This window comes from Drosophila elegans, unplaced genomic scaffold, assembly GCF_018152505.1.
Source record: "Drosophila elegans isolate 14027-0461.03 unplaced genomic scaffold, ASM1815250v1 contig_208, whole genome shotgun sequence".
NCBI lineage: Eukaryota > Metazoa > Arthropoda > Insecta > Diptera > Drosophilidae > Drosophila > Drosophila elegans.
In genome coordinates this window covers 14421984-14436462 of record NW_024545578.1, presented here as the reverse complement: position 1 = coordinate 14436462, position 14479 = coordinate 14421984, and the positions used below count along the sequence as shown (strand labels likewise).

Here is a 14479-nt window from a genome sequence, read left to right as displayed (position 1 = left end):
AAGAGTTTTACCACAGCAGCCTCTCAAACAGTGCCGCGTAAAAGTATGCATCGCATGGGAGTTGTGGCCCCTGATCCCTTTTACTTGGCCGGCGACCCACCTCGCCATAATGCTCACAATTTATTGGCATTGCGAATCTTTGGGGCGATGTTAATCGCACTTGAGCCGCTGGCAAAAAGAAAAAAAATAAAAACCACGTCCAACTTAGCCATGGTCAAAAAAGCCAGGAAAGGTGGCTACTTGGCAATCCCTTTGGGGGCAAAAAAAAGCACCGACACCGAGAGCGTAGAAAATCTTAGCTATTTTTCACCAATTAAAAACGGATTCTGAACAATTTTCCATGCAATGTGCGACCACAAGTTAAGTGAAAAATGCCAGGTAAATTATATCAGGCGTAGGACTCTATTTATGTGGCCCAAAACACACAACACAAAGTTTATTTATCACATTTAAAATGCAATAAAACAGCATTTCGGTGGGGCACTACATAAATTACGTTTATGCATTTTAGTTATGCATTTGCTCAGGCCCTAAGTGTCAAAATAATTCATTATAATTGCCCACAGATCATTTTTGTCAACGATGTTTTCAGCTTTGTTTGCTTGGCGCATATTTAAATGCGCGCGCTGTCCACATTGCGTGTGTTTTCCTATCGTTTCTTTTTTTTCTTATTTACTTATATATTTTTTTTGTGGTTTCTTACGTTTTACTTTTTTTTTTTTTGGTTTGGCATGTCGTCGCGTTTTGGGCCGAAAGAGCAACAAGCGAGTGAATGAGTGAGTGAATAATTGCAGGCTTGCCATGTTGTTTATACTAAATTTAATTAATGATGACTTTTATTTATGAATGCGTGGCCAGGCGTCGGGCATTCGGTCGCATAAATCGGCACTCTGCCACTCCCACAAAGTGGTGATAAGGGGGCGAAAGACGGAGGGCGGTTTTGAAGTATTCAAGTGCTGAAATCTTTGGTTAGCCAAGGGCTAGGTTTAAATTAAATTGATTAGTCCGGTTCTCATCTTAATTGAGATCTTTCTTTCATTTATCATAATTTCATAAGCAATAAATTCTAATTAGGAGTTGGGAGATTAATGTGTTTTCCTTCCTGTACTTTTTCATTTAATTAATTTTTAGAAAGGCAAATATAGTTTTTATACATATTCTATAATTTTTTTTTTTTTATATGTGGGTACATTTTATTTTGCACATTTTAACAAAGCTAAGTGACCTTTACAGGTTTTTAGGTATTCAAACAATGATAGCCATTGCTAAGTATCTTGTAAAACATATTTTTGTTACCATCCTCCCCCCACTTTATATTTTACTTAATTTTCCAGTAATTTGGCTATAATTATCCTTACAACGTTCAGCTATTTTAATTAGTTTTGAGCGGTCCGGTATATCTGTATCCGTATCTGCAATTTGCCCCTGGAGCGTTTCACTTAGCCCCCAGATATAGAAAAAAAAAGCGGCGGCAATTGGCTGTGCCCCCATATATGGACGACCGGACCGCAGAAATATTATTGCGCCGAACAAATTTTTAGTTTATTTTGTTGTGAGCCATAAAAATGTTAACATCATTATAAGACTTTAACACCTGCAACAGCTGGCCGAGCATTTTTCGCATCTCGCATTTATCGCTAATCGAATTGAGTTTGCTGCCACTGGCACCATGTCTCTAGGATCTATAAAATGTTGTCGCTTCCAACTCGCTTTGCATTTGCGAGCGGCCTCGCGTTTTCTCACGCTCCTTATTGGATTTGGAACGCAAGGGGGATCGGGTGAATCTGGACGGGGGGGTTAGGGGCACTGGGGATCGGTGATCGGGGATCGGAGACCACTGAACAGTCCCATCCAGATGCCGGCAATTTTGCGTGCTCGACCGCAGGGCGAATGTTTTGACTGTGCCACCGACGCGACGCGGCTTGCCGCCTGTAGACCGTCTCTTTGGCTTAACCCATTAAACACATGAAATAGTATTGCCGAATCTCATAACCTTCCTAAATTGTTTTAATTGTAATATAACATTGATTCATAAGTCAAACTAATTTTAGTGGCATTCAAATAATTAATTACAATTTAAAATAAAATGTATTAAATTATTCATTGGTAGCAAATGTTATTCCAATAAATTCCAAATTTAATTATTAAATTATTAAAAAAAAAACACAATAACAACATGTTTTAAGTGTAAGTAATTTAAAAGTGGTTAACTTCTTGATTTTTATTTTAAAAAAATTATGAATTCCCTAAATGTAGTGCCCAAATTTGATACTATCATTTACTGATAGCATTTTTATTATGTTTTCTGAATTAATGTTTATATTAAAATCATATTTAACAGGAATTTTCATATAACTTATGTCAGTGATGTAAGAAAAAAACGTTCCACATTCAGTGAACAATTTCCGACAAGTGCTAAATAATGGGTTAACACCTTTTGAGATAGTTGCAATCAATGCAAAGTGAGCGGCGGCCGTGCAACAATGTTGCCTGCTGCTGCCACACAGCTGATGGTCGGTCGTTGTCGACCGATCCCACTGACTTTATGATTTATGTCCCGGCACTCAGTTGGCGCCGCTTCCATACCCAAAACCGCCTGGCCTAAACCAAAGAAAAATGTTTGTTTTTCCATCTCCAAGATAAATTATTACCTGCGATCAAAGGGTTTAAACTTTCACAATGCAGATTAATTTGTTCGATGCGATTAGAGAATAAATAAACATGAAAATCCAACAAATGTTATTTAAGATAACAAAAATAAAACTAATAATAGTGAAAAATTTGTATTTCAATTCATATCTTTTTGGTAACAAAGACTGCCATTTATTGTTTGCATTTAAAACATTCCTCGATTGTATTCCAAAATCCATAACATGGTATCAACTATATTGATATAGAGTATTCAAATGAAAGAAAAAGTGTTAACAGACTAAGATATAAGGATGTAAAGAGAGAGAGAGAGAGAGAGAGACTGATACAGCCTCTTGGAACTGATCCGTTTCGTTTGCGAATGAGTAATTAATTATAATGCCTGAGCTTCGACTAGTTTTGCTTCCATAGCAATTTAGTTATAGTTTTTAATGTGGCTGGCCACATGGGAGGCAATGAATTGGTACTGCGCTTTGAAAGTCTGCACCCACAGAGATTGGGCATCGTGTGTTACGTTGTGCAATGGATTACCATCAGTCAGGGTATCTGAACCGTCGTCTGACTCATCCGATTCACTGCCGCTGCTTTCTCCCGCAGATCCCTGAGAGCTTGTTCCAGCCAAGCTGACGTTACTCACAGTCTCGTCGTCCTGTTCCTCTCCGATGGACTCCAAGTCGTATTCTTCTCCCTCATCATCGTATTCTTCCTCTGAGGCATTATATACGCTATAGTTCTCCTCATCCGATTCATATTCATATTCCTCGAGCGACGAGCCAGTGGAATTAGTATCGTATACTGATGTATCAATCCCGGACGAAGCACTCTCGTTGCTCTCCACAAAACCACTCGACGAATTGGGTTGATCACTCTCCTCGTCCTCATCATCCTCATCATCTTCGATGAATATGGTCTCCGTGGAGGCCTCCGATTCGGATCCACTTCCAGGGGCCACTTCATCATCGGCTTGTGGCAGAGGTGGAATGTCCATCTGATGGGTCACATGAACACTTAACTTGTTCTGCGCTGTTGGTTTCTCCAAAATTATGGACTCCTGACTCGGGCTATTTACAAGGGAAACTAATTCCTCTTTCAGCGACTCAGATATAAGCTTTTTGGCCTCATTTCTACTGTAGTACATTTCGATCATGATATCATGGAGACTATCCAGCAAGAGGGCAACTTCAGCATTGTCCATTTTATGTTCCTTGCTGTAGTTGTAAATGCGTTTTAAGATGCTCTCACGATTTTTCATTTTCTTGAGCATATAAAATTGGTTAATACCTGGCAAAAGTGATAGATTTGTATCTGCGGGGGAAATCTGCTTGGGGGGAAAGTAAAGATTTAAGTAACTAATTGTGATTCGTATTAACCGTATTAAACGCACCTTTTGTTTCAAATAGCGATTAGCTTGTGGTGGTTTGCAAAGAAACATACGGCGTTTGCCCTTTCCTTTCTTTGAACAACGCTTCTTTTTAGTCTGCAATCTCTCCCAGATTAAGTCCTCATCGCTGGTTGTATATATGGTGTCGTAGGATTTGTCACTTTGATAGCCACAACCCATGCTATCCGAACTAATGCTACTGGCATCGTCCACCGTGTTTGATATAACCATGTTCTGTATGGTCATCGAACTGGTCTGTGTGGGAGCAGCCAGACAGTAGGTCTTGTTGTTAATCGAGTTGACTGGTGGTGCAGGTGGCGTCACAGTGGATGGCGATGGCTCCTGAGTTAGGTCAAGTGGTGTTAGGGTTGCTGTCAGTTCGGGGGAAATCAATTCTTCCGCGTTTACGGCATTCTTTGTCTGAAGTGCAATGCCTACTCCATTATTAGGTTTATTTTCCTTGTCGTCTGTTGGTTCCATGCTTTCATCAATATAGTTGTCTATGTAATATTCATTAACTGTGATCACTGGTGTTAGTTGCATTTCGTGATTTTCTGTTTTGGATGTTTGTTTTTCAATCTGTGATACAGCATCTACAAAAAGTTTGCTTGTGGTAATAGACTTCTTGGCTTTTTCTTGCCTTTTCATTGCAGAGTCTTTGTGGTATAAGGTTTCTTCTTTGGGGTTGCAAGTATTCAATAAGTTTATAGTTTTATATTGATTTAACATTTCTTTCTCGATCTCTTTTAATTCTTTTATTTTACGATTCATATTTTTTTGTGAAGTACTTGGTGCGATATCCAAGTCCAGTGTATCTTGTATAATTTGAGCATTGAACATTTTCTGGTTATTATCTTTAACTGCTTCATGCAATTGATCACAGGAAATAACAACGTTTTCTAAGGCCTCTGGTATACTTTTGGAAACAACAAGTGATGTATCTGAAACATTCTCCAAGTTGTTAGACTTCTTAATACATTCGTTCACCTTTTTAGAATTTTTTAAGGCCTCAACTTGTTTTTTGGTAGAATCATCCAGATTTTCCTCCCTGTTTGGGTCATCCTTTCCCTTAACATTCGGTTGTGTATGCTTCGAAGGCATTTCTTCTTGTGGATTTGTCTCTTTTATAAAATATTCAAAATTGTACTTATCGAAATCCCAAAAATTGAAGTTCTTGGCCATTGGTTCCTTGGGAAACTCTAGAACAGACCAAGCAGTTGCGATTTTGTGGGACATTTGCTTGAATTTCTGACTCTGCGTCTGGGAGGCAACAAAAGTAATGGCTATGCCTTTCGATCCAAATCTCCCAGCACGTCCAATGCGATGCAAGTAGGTCACATGATCCTGTGGCGGATCGAGATTTATGACCAGATTGGCATGAGGCGAGTCCACACCGCGGGCCATTAAATCGGTGGCCACCAAAGTGCGCATGGTGAAGTTTCTATAGCCCTCGAAAACATTCAAACGCTCCGATTGTGCCATGGCTCCCGAGATCAAATGACACTCGACACCGCTGGCTGTCAGGTAGTTTTTGTACGAATCCGCTCGCATTTGGGAGCTGGCAAAGAGCACGGCCTGTTCGTAAGGCAACTGGCTAAAGATTTCGGCTAAAATCTTCAGTTTTAGACGCATCTCCTCTGCGCTGTTTCTTTGTGGAGGCAACTCGTACACAAACTGACGAATGCCCAGTAGCACGGTGGCCCTTTCGCTATTCGATATAAGCATGGGTTGATTCATTATCTTGGCCAGACGCACATCCAAATCCTGATCGTAAGTGGCACTGCAGGCGATTGTTTGACGACTTTTGGGCAGGACCCGTATGAGTTGATTGACCGCTCCTTGAAGGCCCTTAGTTTGATATAGCTGATCGGCCTCGTCGAGCACAAGAAGTCCGAGTTTTGAGACATCCAGCACTCGATTTTCATAGAGATGCAATAGCCGACCTGGTGTTCCAATAATAACCTGACTCTTCATTATGCGCCTGCGATCTTTGGCCACTTCTGTGCCCCCTATAAAGGAGGTTGGCTTAAAATCCTGATAATATTCGCACAGGAAGCGGAATGTGTCCTCCACCTGGATGGCCAATTCACGAGTGGGCACCACAATCAGGGCATGTGGTCGTGTCATAGTGCGATGGAATCCCTGCATGGCGGCAATCACATAAATAAGGGTCTTGCCCGTTCCACTTTTCGACTGAACCAGCAGATCTGTCAACATGCAATGTGCTATAATTGAAATTCCCTTTGAAAAGCGTGTGCTAAGCGATATATTTACCAATGTTACTCAGTGCCATGGGAATGGCAGCCGCCTGAATCTTCGTTGGCGTCACAAAATTGTGGCGCTTCAGGCCGCGCATCATGTGGCGGTGTAGATGCAGTTCCCCAAATGTTTTCACCTGCCCAGATGCCACATCACTGCTGCGCTGCTCCCCGCTGGACAAATTGTGCGCTATTTCGCGCTGCATCCTGCAAGATTTTCCTGTTGTTTGCACGCAATTTCAAAATTCATAGGCTTCGCAAGGTTTTTGTTGCTAGTGTGACCGCAGCCGAACCGGCCGAATCTGCCTTACAAATTGCTATGAAAAATACCAAATAAAAATACCATGCATACCACTGGGGCATACCCTATACCCATTTCACACTGAGACTTAAAATTTACTAACAAACTGTTTCCACAGCCGCTTGAAAGTGGTTACTGAAAAGTTTTTCGACGCGGCCTACAAAAAATAAGCCAACCGAAAAATAAGAAGAAGGGAACTAGAACTTGAACTTTCCCGCCAAATTAATAATATTGCATTTCGTTCTCAAAATAATCACAAAAATGGCAATTGCAACAGCGAGTTCCCGGTTATTCCTTAACGGTGGAATTAATGTTCCTAACCGCACGTTTATAACCGATATTTAGCCGATGTTTTTTCGGTGCAACTCTTAGGTCTTGTCGGAAAAAATACTTCTAAAAAAATTTTGGTAGAGTGAAAGATTGTACATACGCCACTGTGATTTTTGATGGACGGTGGATGGTGGAAGGTGGATGGTGGCTTTGTGGGAATGGCCATCCATATCTCCTCATCCTGATCTGCTGACTTGACAGCATTAAATCTACCCAAGTAGCAGTTTTATAAACAATCTGACTTTTGTTTCCTTCTCAAACCTACAATGGCAGAGCACTTTTATCTCATTCAATAATAGCGTACAAAATTTAAGTTTTGTTTAAAAACATTGGTTTTTTCCAACTCCAAATTCTAAAACCATGATTAAGGCCAAATTCTGGGACATCGGATATTTTGTGCTGCTGACATGGATGCATGTGTGCTCAGTTCTACAGCCTGTGGTCGAGGCACATGCCAATTTCAAATCGGTTTACCCTTCAGTGGATCGTAGTCTAATGCTCCAATTAAGCTACACCTATAGTCCCTGGATTCTGGTCAAGGCGACGATGTATTCGCTGCTGGTAATGATCGGTCTTTGGTATAGTAGGCAACTGCAAACTAATGACGGGCAGGAATCGGAGGAAAAAAGGGACATTCCAAAGGCTCCTGAACCCAAAACAGCCAATGAGGTGAAAAATGTGTGGCTCAGTCGAAATACTCAGGGTTCCGGAACTGAATTGGGACCATTTCCGATGAAGAACTTCCTTCTCTTTGCCATGCCCTGGTTATTGACTTTCGTGGCCAGCGGATTGATTAACTATCTTCGCTTTTATATGGTGATTCAGCATTTTTGCATTTCCAACTGGAGGGCCATTCAGCTATATGGAGAACTGCAGGTGCTCTTTTTGCATCGCTTTTTGGCAGTGGCCTGGTTACAAATAACAAGAGGAGGAGGAGGAGCATCTAGCCTGCCGGAAAATTTTATTAATTTTGAAACCCATCTGTTGGACTGAGCATGGTACTTTGGCTTACGTTTTGTATTGTTGGAAAAAATAAATTATATAAGTTATGGTTCTTTATTCTAGGGCTTAAAATAATTAAAAAACCCTTTTTTAAATATTGTAAAAAAAACACGTGCAGCTTAGTTTTCATCGTACCCTAAGAAAATGCCACAAAGAATAAGTTTTAAGCAATTAATAAACAGTTGTTCTCCGTTCTATTTTTATACTTGTAGTTTTTAATTTGACAACTATATTTTTATCGTTCATTCTTCAGTGGTTTCGTCTACGGCAATAAACGACATTTTCAATCAACTGAAGAGTAAACTTTTATATGTACTTTTCTGCACCGCTTGGAAGTTTATTGTTGGAAAAAACTTTTCCATCACGTGGGAAATGTGCAGCATTTAGTATTTCTTGCTCACTTTTACTCAGCTTGAATAACTGTGAAGCAAATAAATACATAAATAAGCAAGTGCAACCAACCAGTTGCACATTTAATTAAAAAGTTTTACAATTAAAAAGGCCATTTAAATAACCATAAAGAGGTAAAAATCAACAAAAAAACAAATTTTTCCCTTAGCCAAATGATTTAAACTAGACTAGACTTATTCTTAAAGAACTACAATTACTTGGAAATTCACATTAATGCCTATAACATTAGGATCAAGAATAAATACGATACACTATTTTACTCTACGAGTAACAGGTATAAAACCACTGCTTTATACCCATTAAATAATTAACAATTTGTTAAGAAAATCCCGACATCACTGACAGGACAGTCAACCGATCAAAGTTCACTTTAAAACGAGAATTCTCCGAGTATATTTCTAAATTTTACCCAAATAAACATTTTTAATAAATCGCTTTTGTGCCGAACGTACATCGCGTTTTAGACACTCAAAATACCGAACTGTGTCATAGCAGAATCAGCAAGAGCTGTGTAGTTCCAAGGATTATTTCTTAAGTTCTGCATTGGCAAAGCACAGGACTCTAAGCGGTTTTAGACTCCCCCTTTCGGTCAACTGTTTCGACTTGCTGGTAAGTTCTCGAATTTAAAACTAAGCGCTGGGGGAAGCAACCAGATTTTTTTATTTATTAAGCCAATTTTTGAATGGTTTTAGTGGAGAGAGTTGAGGCTTGCCGAGTCAAGGGTTTATAGGGAAATAAGAGGTTGTATTAAAACAAGTAAGGAGCTTAAGTCGGCAAATCCGGCAAACCCAAAATTGTATACCCTTGCATCTTTTCAATATTCAATAAATAATAAATATTTATTAATATATATTTAAAAGATTAAAGTTGTTAAATAATTAAAATAATTCTTAAATAGTATATATATATATTCGTATAAAACAAAAAACAACGAAGTTACATTTTTTCATTTATTTTTCGATTGTTTCCTAAATTAGCTTTATGGATGGAACGGACAAGGTAAGATCGACATGAACATACATTTTAAATAGGATTTGAAATGTCTCCTCTACTTTGCTAACTTTTGACTAAAATTATAATAACAAAAAATTATAAAAAGCTAAATAGCAGACAAGTTTTGTTTCAGTAAAAATGGTATTAAAAAGTAAATATTTTTTTTGCACAAAAATTGTTGCTCAAAATTAATATGATTTATATAGAAATATACGTGAGCAAAGTGTTATATTTGCAAGTTTCCAGCATTCACCTGGTTGCTTCCTCGATCTCAAACACCACACAGTTTTGAAAACTCGTTTTTAGACCGATCTAGTAATCTGGCTCCTTTCAGTTAATAACAAATTGTTCGGGTTGATTTAGTCTTTCGGTTTTGTACAAAGAAAGCAGACTCCGGATTTTTTTGTTTTATTTTTATTGGAATACACATTTTACGTTATCACATGAAACTTTTTTGAACCTTTTTGGACACTTGAGATAAACCTCCGAATGTGGCAACTCAAAATTGATTGAACCAGTTTTAAGAACCAACTAAACACACACACACACAAACGAGCTACACTACAAGAAACCCGTTGTCAAAATTGTGTAGATTAATATCACGTAAATATAACGGCGTTATATAGTACTATTTCGAGCAATATGCGTGGACAACTGCTGCTGAAGGGACCGGCATTGGCGAGGAGCTTGAGCCGAGTGCCAGTGAGTGTCCTGCCGCGGATTGGGTCCGTTCGCCATGTGACCGCCGGCTGTGGAGCGGGCGATGCCGTCAAGGGCGGCAAGGGCATTGTCCTAGGCCTCTACGAGAAGGAATCGGGCAAGGGCCCCCGCCTCACGCCCGCCGGCGAGAAGTTCGACGATCGTGTCCAGGGCAAGCTGTCCGAGTTGGTGTGCGAAACGAAGCTGACGGGTCGTCTGGGTCGCGGCAAGGTCTTCAACAATGTGGACACCGATTTCCGTTCGATTTGCGTGGTGGGCGTTGGCCTCGAGGGCATCGCCTTCAACGAACTGGAGATGCTGGACGAGGGCATGGAGAATGTGCGAATAGCCGCCGGCATTGGGGCCCGATCGCTGCAGAGCATCGGCTGCTCCGAGGTGCATGTGGACAATATGGATTATGCCGAGCAGGCTGCCGAGGGTGCCGCCCTGGCCATTTGGCGGTTTGAGGAGAACCTGGCCAAGAAGTATCGCAGCACCATACCAAAGTTGGAGCTCCATGGCTCACCGGATGTGGAGTCCTGGACAAGGGGTCTCTTCAAGGCGGAGGCCCAGAATTTGGCCAGGAGACTGTGTGATGCACCGGCCAATTGTATGACGCCCACTATGGTGGCCCAGGCTGCCGTGGATGCCCTGTGCCCCTGCGGCATCACCGTGGAGGTACGCACCATGGAGTGGATCGAGCAGCAACATCTCAACTCCTTCCTGATGATTGCCAAGGGCAGCTGCGAGCCACCCGTTCTCCTGGAGGTGGCCTATTGCGGCACCGCCCCCGAGGACAAGCCCATATTGCTGGTGGGCCAGGGCATTACCTTCAATTCCGGTGGTATCAACCTGCGTCCATGCAAGGGAATGGACGAATTCCGGGGTGATCTCACCGGTGCCGCCTCCATTTTGGCCGCCATGCGAGCAGCTGCCGCATTGTCGCTGCCCATCAACATCACCGCTGTGATACCGCTTTGTGAGAATCTTCCCTCTGGCATGTCCTGCAAGCCGGGCGATGTGGTTACCCTGCTCAATTCCAAGTCCCTGGCGGTTAGGAACATCAGCCGAACGGGTGTGGTGGTCATCTCGGATCCCATGCTTTATGGCCAGATTACGTATAAGCCAAGACTCGTCGTCGATGTGGGTTCCATGTGCAAGGGCGTGAAGAAGGCGGTGGGCGGCGGAGCCACTGGTATTTGGTCGAATTCGCATTACATATGGAAACAATTCCAGCGGGCTGGATCCCTGACCGGCGATCGTCTGTGGCGCTTCCCCCTGTGGCGCTACTACAAGGATCGTGTGGCGGAGCACCTTAGCTTCGATCTCCTGAACGATGGCGAGGGCTATGCCTCATCTTGTCTGGCGGCTGCTGTTCTCCACGAACTCGTGCCCTGTAGCGACTGGGCTCACCTGGACACCTATGGCACTGGACTGCTGAGTACCTATGGACTAATACCCTATCTAACGGCTGGAAGGATGACCGGCAGACCGACAAGGACACTGGTGCAGTTCCTCTACCAAATCGCCTGCCCCGAACAGCCCAAATAGTTCTGTTCCATCTATTTACGATGACGAATGGGTTGACGACTATGAATACGTTTTGGTTGGTTCTTCGACAGGCGACTCCCTAAAACCCCGGGGCATTGGATGTTTGGCTTTAAGTGTGTATTGATGAGACATGGCGATGTGTTCATCGCCCAACGTTTTAACTCGCTTGACTGAAGTCCCAGTACCAGGGACCAGAACTCGTTCAATGTTTGTATTTTGATGTTTATGACTCGGCCGCATCCCGGGGCTGAGTTGGCTGGCAGAGTGTGTCTTGAGTCCAGAAATTTCCAAATTAACACAGATAAATCATTGTATTACCCAATCATCACCTATTTCGGCTCACAACTAGATGTAATAAATTTTAGGGTCCTTTAAAAGAATTCATTTTAATTTTTTTTGTTTTTTGTGTGGTAAGTTACTGAAAAACTCTATTTTTCAAACAACGATATTAGAAATAATTATTACAAAAAAGTCGCAAAAATCCCAAAAAACACATTAAAAACTTGGTTTTTGTGTCAAAACCCCGGGAAATAATGGTCAAAATGTGGAATGTCATACGCAGCTGAATTCGTAATAAAATTTCCAATCGAATGGCATTCACAGCTCAAATTTTATCAGATTTTCAAATTTCTGCAAAAAATTATGATGTACCCCCTTACAAAAAAGTCTGAAATTTGGACAAAAATAAATTTTTCTAAAAACGTTTCACAAAATTCGATTTTTTTGTCAAAACTAAATTAATTGTTTTAAATCGATCAGGGACGGATGATATTATTCTATTGAATAATAATAATCGGAGTCCTATTCCATACATCAGAAAATTTGTTATTTTAGCATATTTTACTAAAAGTCGATTAGTTTATAACTATATAAAGATAAATTTTTGACTTTTCAAGCTTACTATATAATTGTGACTGCAGAATTTAGCAGCTTCCATTTATTTTGTTGCCTATTTTTAAAGCTTTAATCCTTGGCTTTAACTTCGACCAATTTTATTTAATTTTCGGTTGAAAAATATACCCACAAATTGCAGTCCAAGGTCCTCAGACTGGGCACCGCCAAAGTCAGACAAAAACGCAAAGAACCGAAGGACAAACACTCGGCCGAGTCCTACCCAATGTGCAAACTAATTCGACTTTTGGCATATCAATGAGGCGAATGAATGGAGCGGAGGATGGAGGATGGAGTTGTCTGAAGAACGAGTGACAGGATATCCAAGAGTTTATGGCAAAGTTTTTAGCACGTTATTGATGTCCGGCTCAGCTTGGCTTAATTTCAAACTTTAAACTTCGGGACAATTGAAGAGCTCCCTCCATTGCACTCTGTTTGTCGACTAATTCAATTGGTCAACGTTAAACCGCTTGGGATAAATGCTCGAGCAAAATGAGTTGACAAAAAAAAGCCAAAAAGCTAGACTCGAATGCATTTAAAAACCATTTCTCACAAAGTTGCCTGCTGTAGACACCACATCATTTGTCATTATTCGTAGTTTCAATTGAAGTTTTCAATTCGAGTTTTTTTTTTTTGATAAAGTGCTAATTGATTTGGCTGGTTATTATGTGAGTGTGCGAGGCAGCTAATCTGTCAATGTCAATATTATGTATGACCCATGTTTGGCCTTAAAAATATTTTGAAAACATTTTTCACGGACCAGCGAAAATTTGTGGCCATGCACTGGAAAAATATTAATGTATAATGGGTGAAAAATTGCAACTATGCTGAAAAAAATATTTAAGTCAGATGGAATAGCTATACAAATATTAATATAATTTAATAACGGTTCCTTAAATATACCTTAATTTTATAACTGAAGCTATTTCCATTAAATCTGTGTCATAAGGAAATTTTTAGTAGTGGCTGAAAATAATTTAATATTTTAAAATAAGGCTAAGAACTTTTAAACGGTCCTTGCACAAAATCAGCGCTATGAATAATTATTGCAGGAGCTTGTTCGCCGGCAGTGTAGCTCATTCCCCGCCCTGTCAACTTTGGTAATGATAAAGTGTTTCATTATGAACCTGACCCCTCTTCTTCCCCCCAATCTTGTATGGAAATCGTGGAAAACTGCTGACAGCAAAGTGGCCCAAAAAAAGCGGGGGGCCCAAATATGAGGAAAAGTGGGAGGCGGGGCCAACAACCTGTTCTCTGTGAGAGGTGTAAAAACTTTTATGGGTTAATTCTGCACTGCTCTCCTTCATTTTTTGGCAGTGTTGTCAGCAAGTTGGTTGCCTGCCAACTGAGCTTCCACTTTTCCTGGCTTGAAACTATTAAAGTGTCACGTGGTTTAAAGTAGTTGTCGCACATTTGGTCGGATTAATTGTCGGAGCTCATGTAATTAAGTTAAAAGGTCGGATGTGATCTGTTCAAAGCGTCTCAAAATTTCCAACTTTTGTTTTCCAAAAGTTGCATTCTCTCTAGATTTAATATGCCGTATAAACAATTACAAACTTATTATTCTGCCAGTCTTTTTTATGTTATGTCTTATTTTATACAGATATTACGAAACAAAATCCTTGTGTTCACAAAAGTGTATCGACTTTGTGTTATAACCAAAACTAACTCTCTTGATGTTTGGTTTATAAATCTATTGCAATGCAATTTTTGGAACAAGTTTTTTATTTGATAAACATCTTTAAAGTAATATGGCTTATAATGTCCACGAATGTTTAAACTGCCTTTATAGCCTTGCCACCGCATTATAATAAATCAGTACCCCGTTTAACCAAAGTCAATGATTAATTCTGAAACATTTTACAATTTTTTCTGTCTTTATGGACCTCTTAAATACATTTTAAATTTTCTCTACTTTCCCTTATAAGCTTTAATTTCGGCTTAAAGAGTAAGAAATGAGGACACTTTTTTCTTATAACCCAGAAGAATATGTTCTTTATATTATAACTTTGT

General features: G+C 40.4%; 3 protein-coding genes across 3 annotated transcripts; 2 read left to right on the top strand and 1 right to left on the bottom strand.

Annotated features, from left to right (window-relative positions):
* Positions 1-2792: 2792 nt before the first annotated feature.
* Positions 2793-6648, bottom strand: LOC108150361. Its single transcript, XM_017278495.2, has 3 exons — positions 6305-6648; positions 4034-6237; positions 2793-3967 (listed from the first exon to the last, which is right to left on the bottom strand). The coding sequence occupies exons 1-3, from the start codon at positions 6492-6494 to the stop codon at positions 3065-3067; spliced, it is 3297 nt and encodes a 1098-aa protein (XP_017133984.1). The 5' UTR covers positions 6495-6648; the 3' UTR covers positions 2793-3064.
* A 521-nt stretch (positions 6649-7169) lies between these two features.
* Positions 7170-7977, top strand: LOC108150165. Its single transcript, XM_017278135.2, has one exon. The coding sequence runs from the start codon at positions 7280-7282 to the stop codon at positions 7910-7912; it is 633 nt and encodes a 210-aa protein (XP_017133624.1). The 5' UTR covers positions 7170-7279; the 3' UTR covers positions 7913-7977.
* Positions 7978-8719: 742 nt separating this feature from the next.
* Positions 8720-11955, top strand: LOC108150380 (cytosol aminopeptidase). Its single transcript, XM_017278519.2, has 2 exons — positions 8720-8941; positions 9660-11955. The coding sequence occupies exon 2, from the start codon at positions 9968-9970 to the stop codon at positions 11573-11575; it is 1608 nt and encodes a 535-aa protein (XP_017134008.1). The 5' UTR covers positions 8720-8941; positions 9660-9967; the 3' UTR covers positions 11576-11955.
* The last annotated feature ends 2524 nt before the right edge of the window (positions 11956-14479 follow it).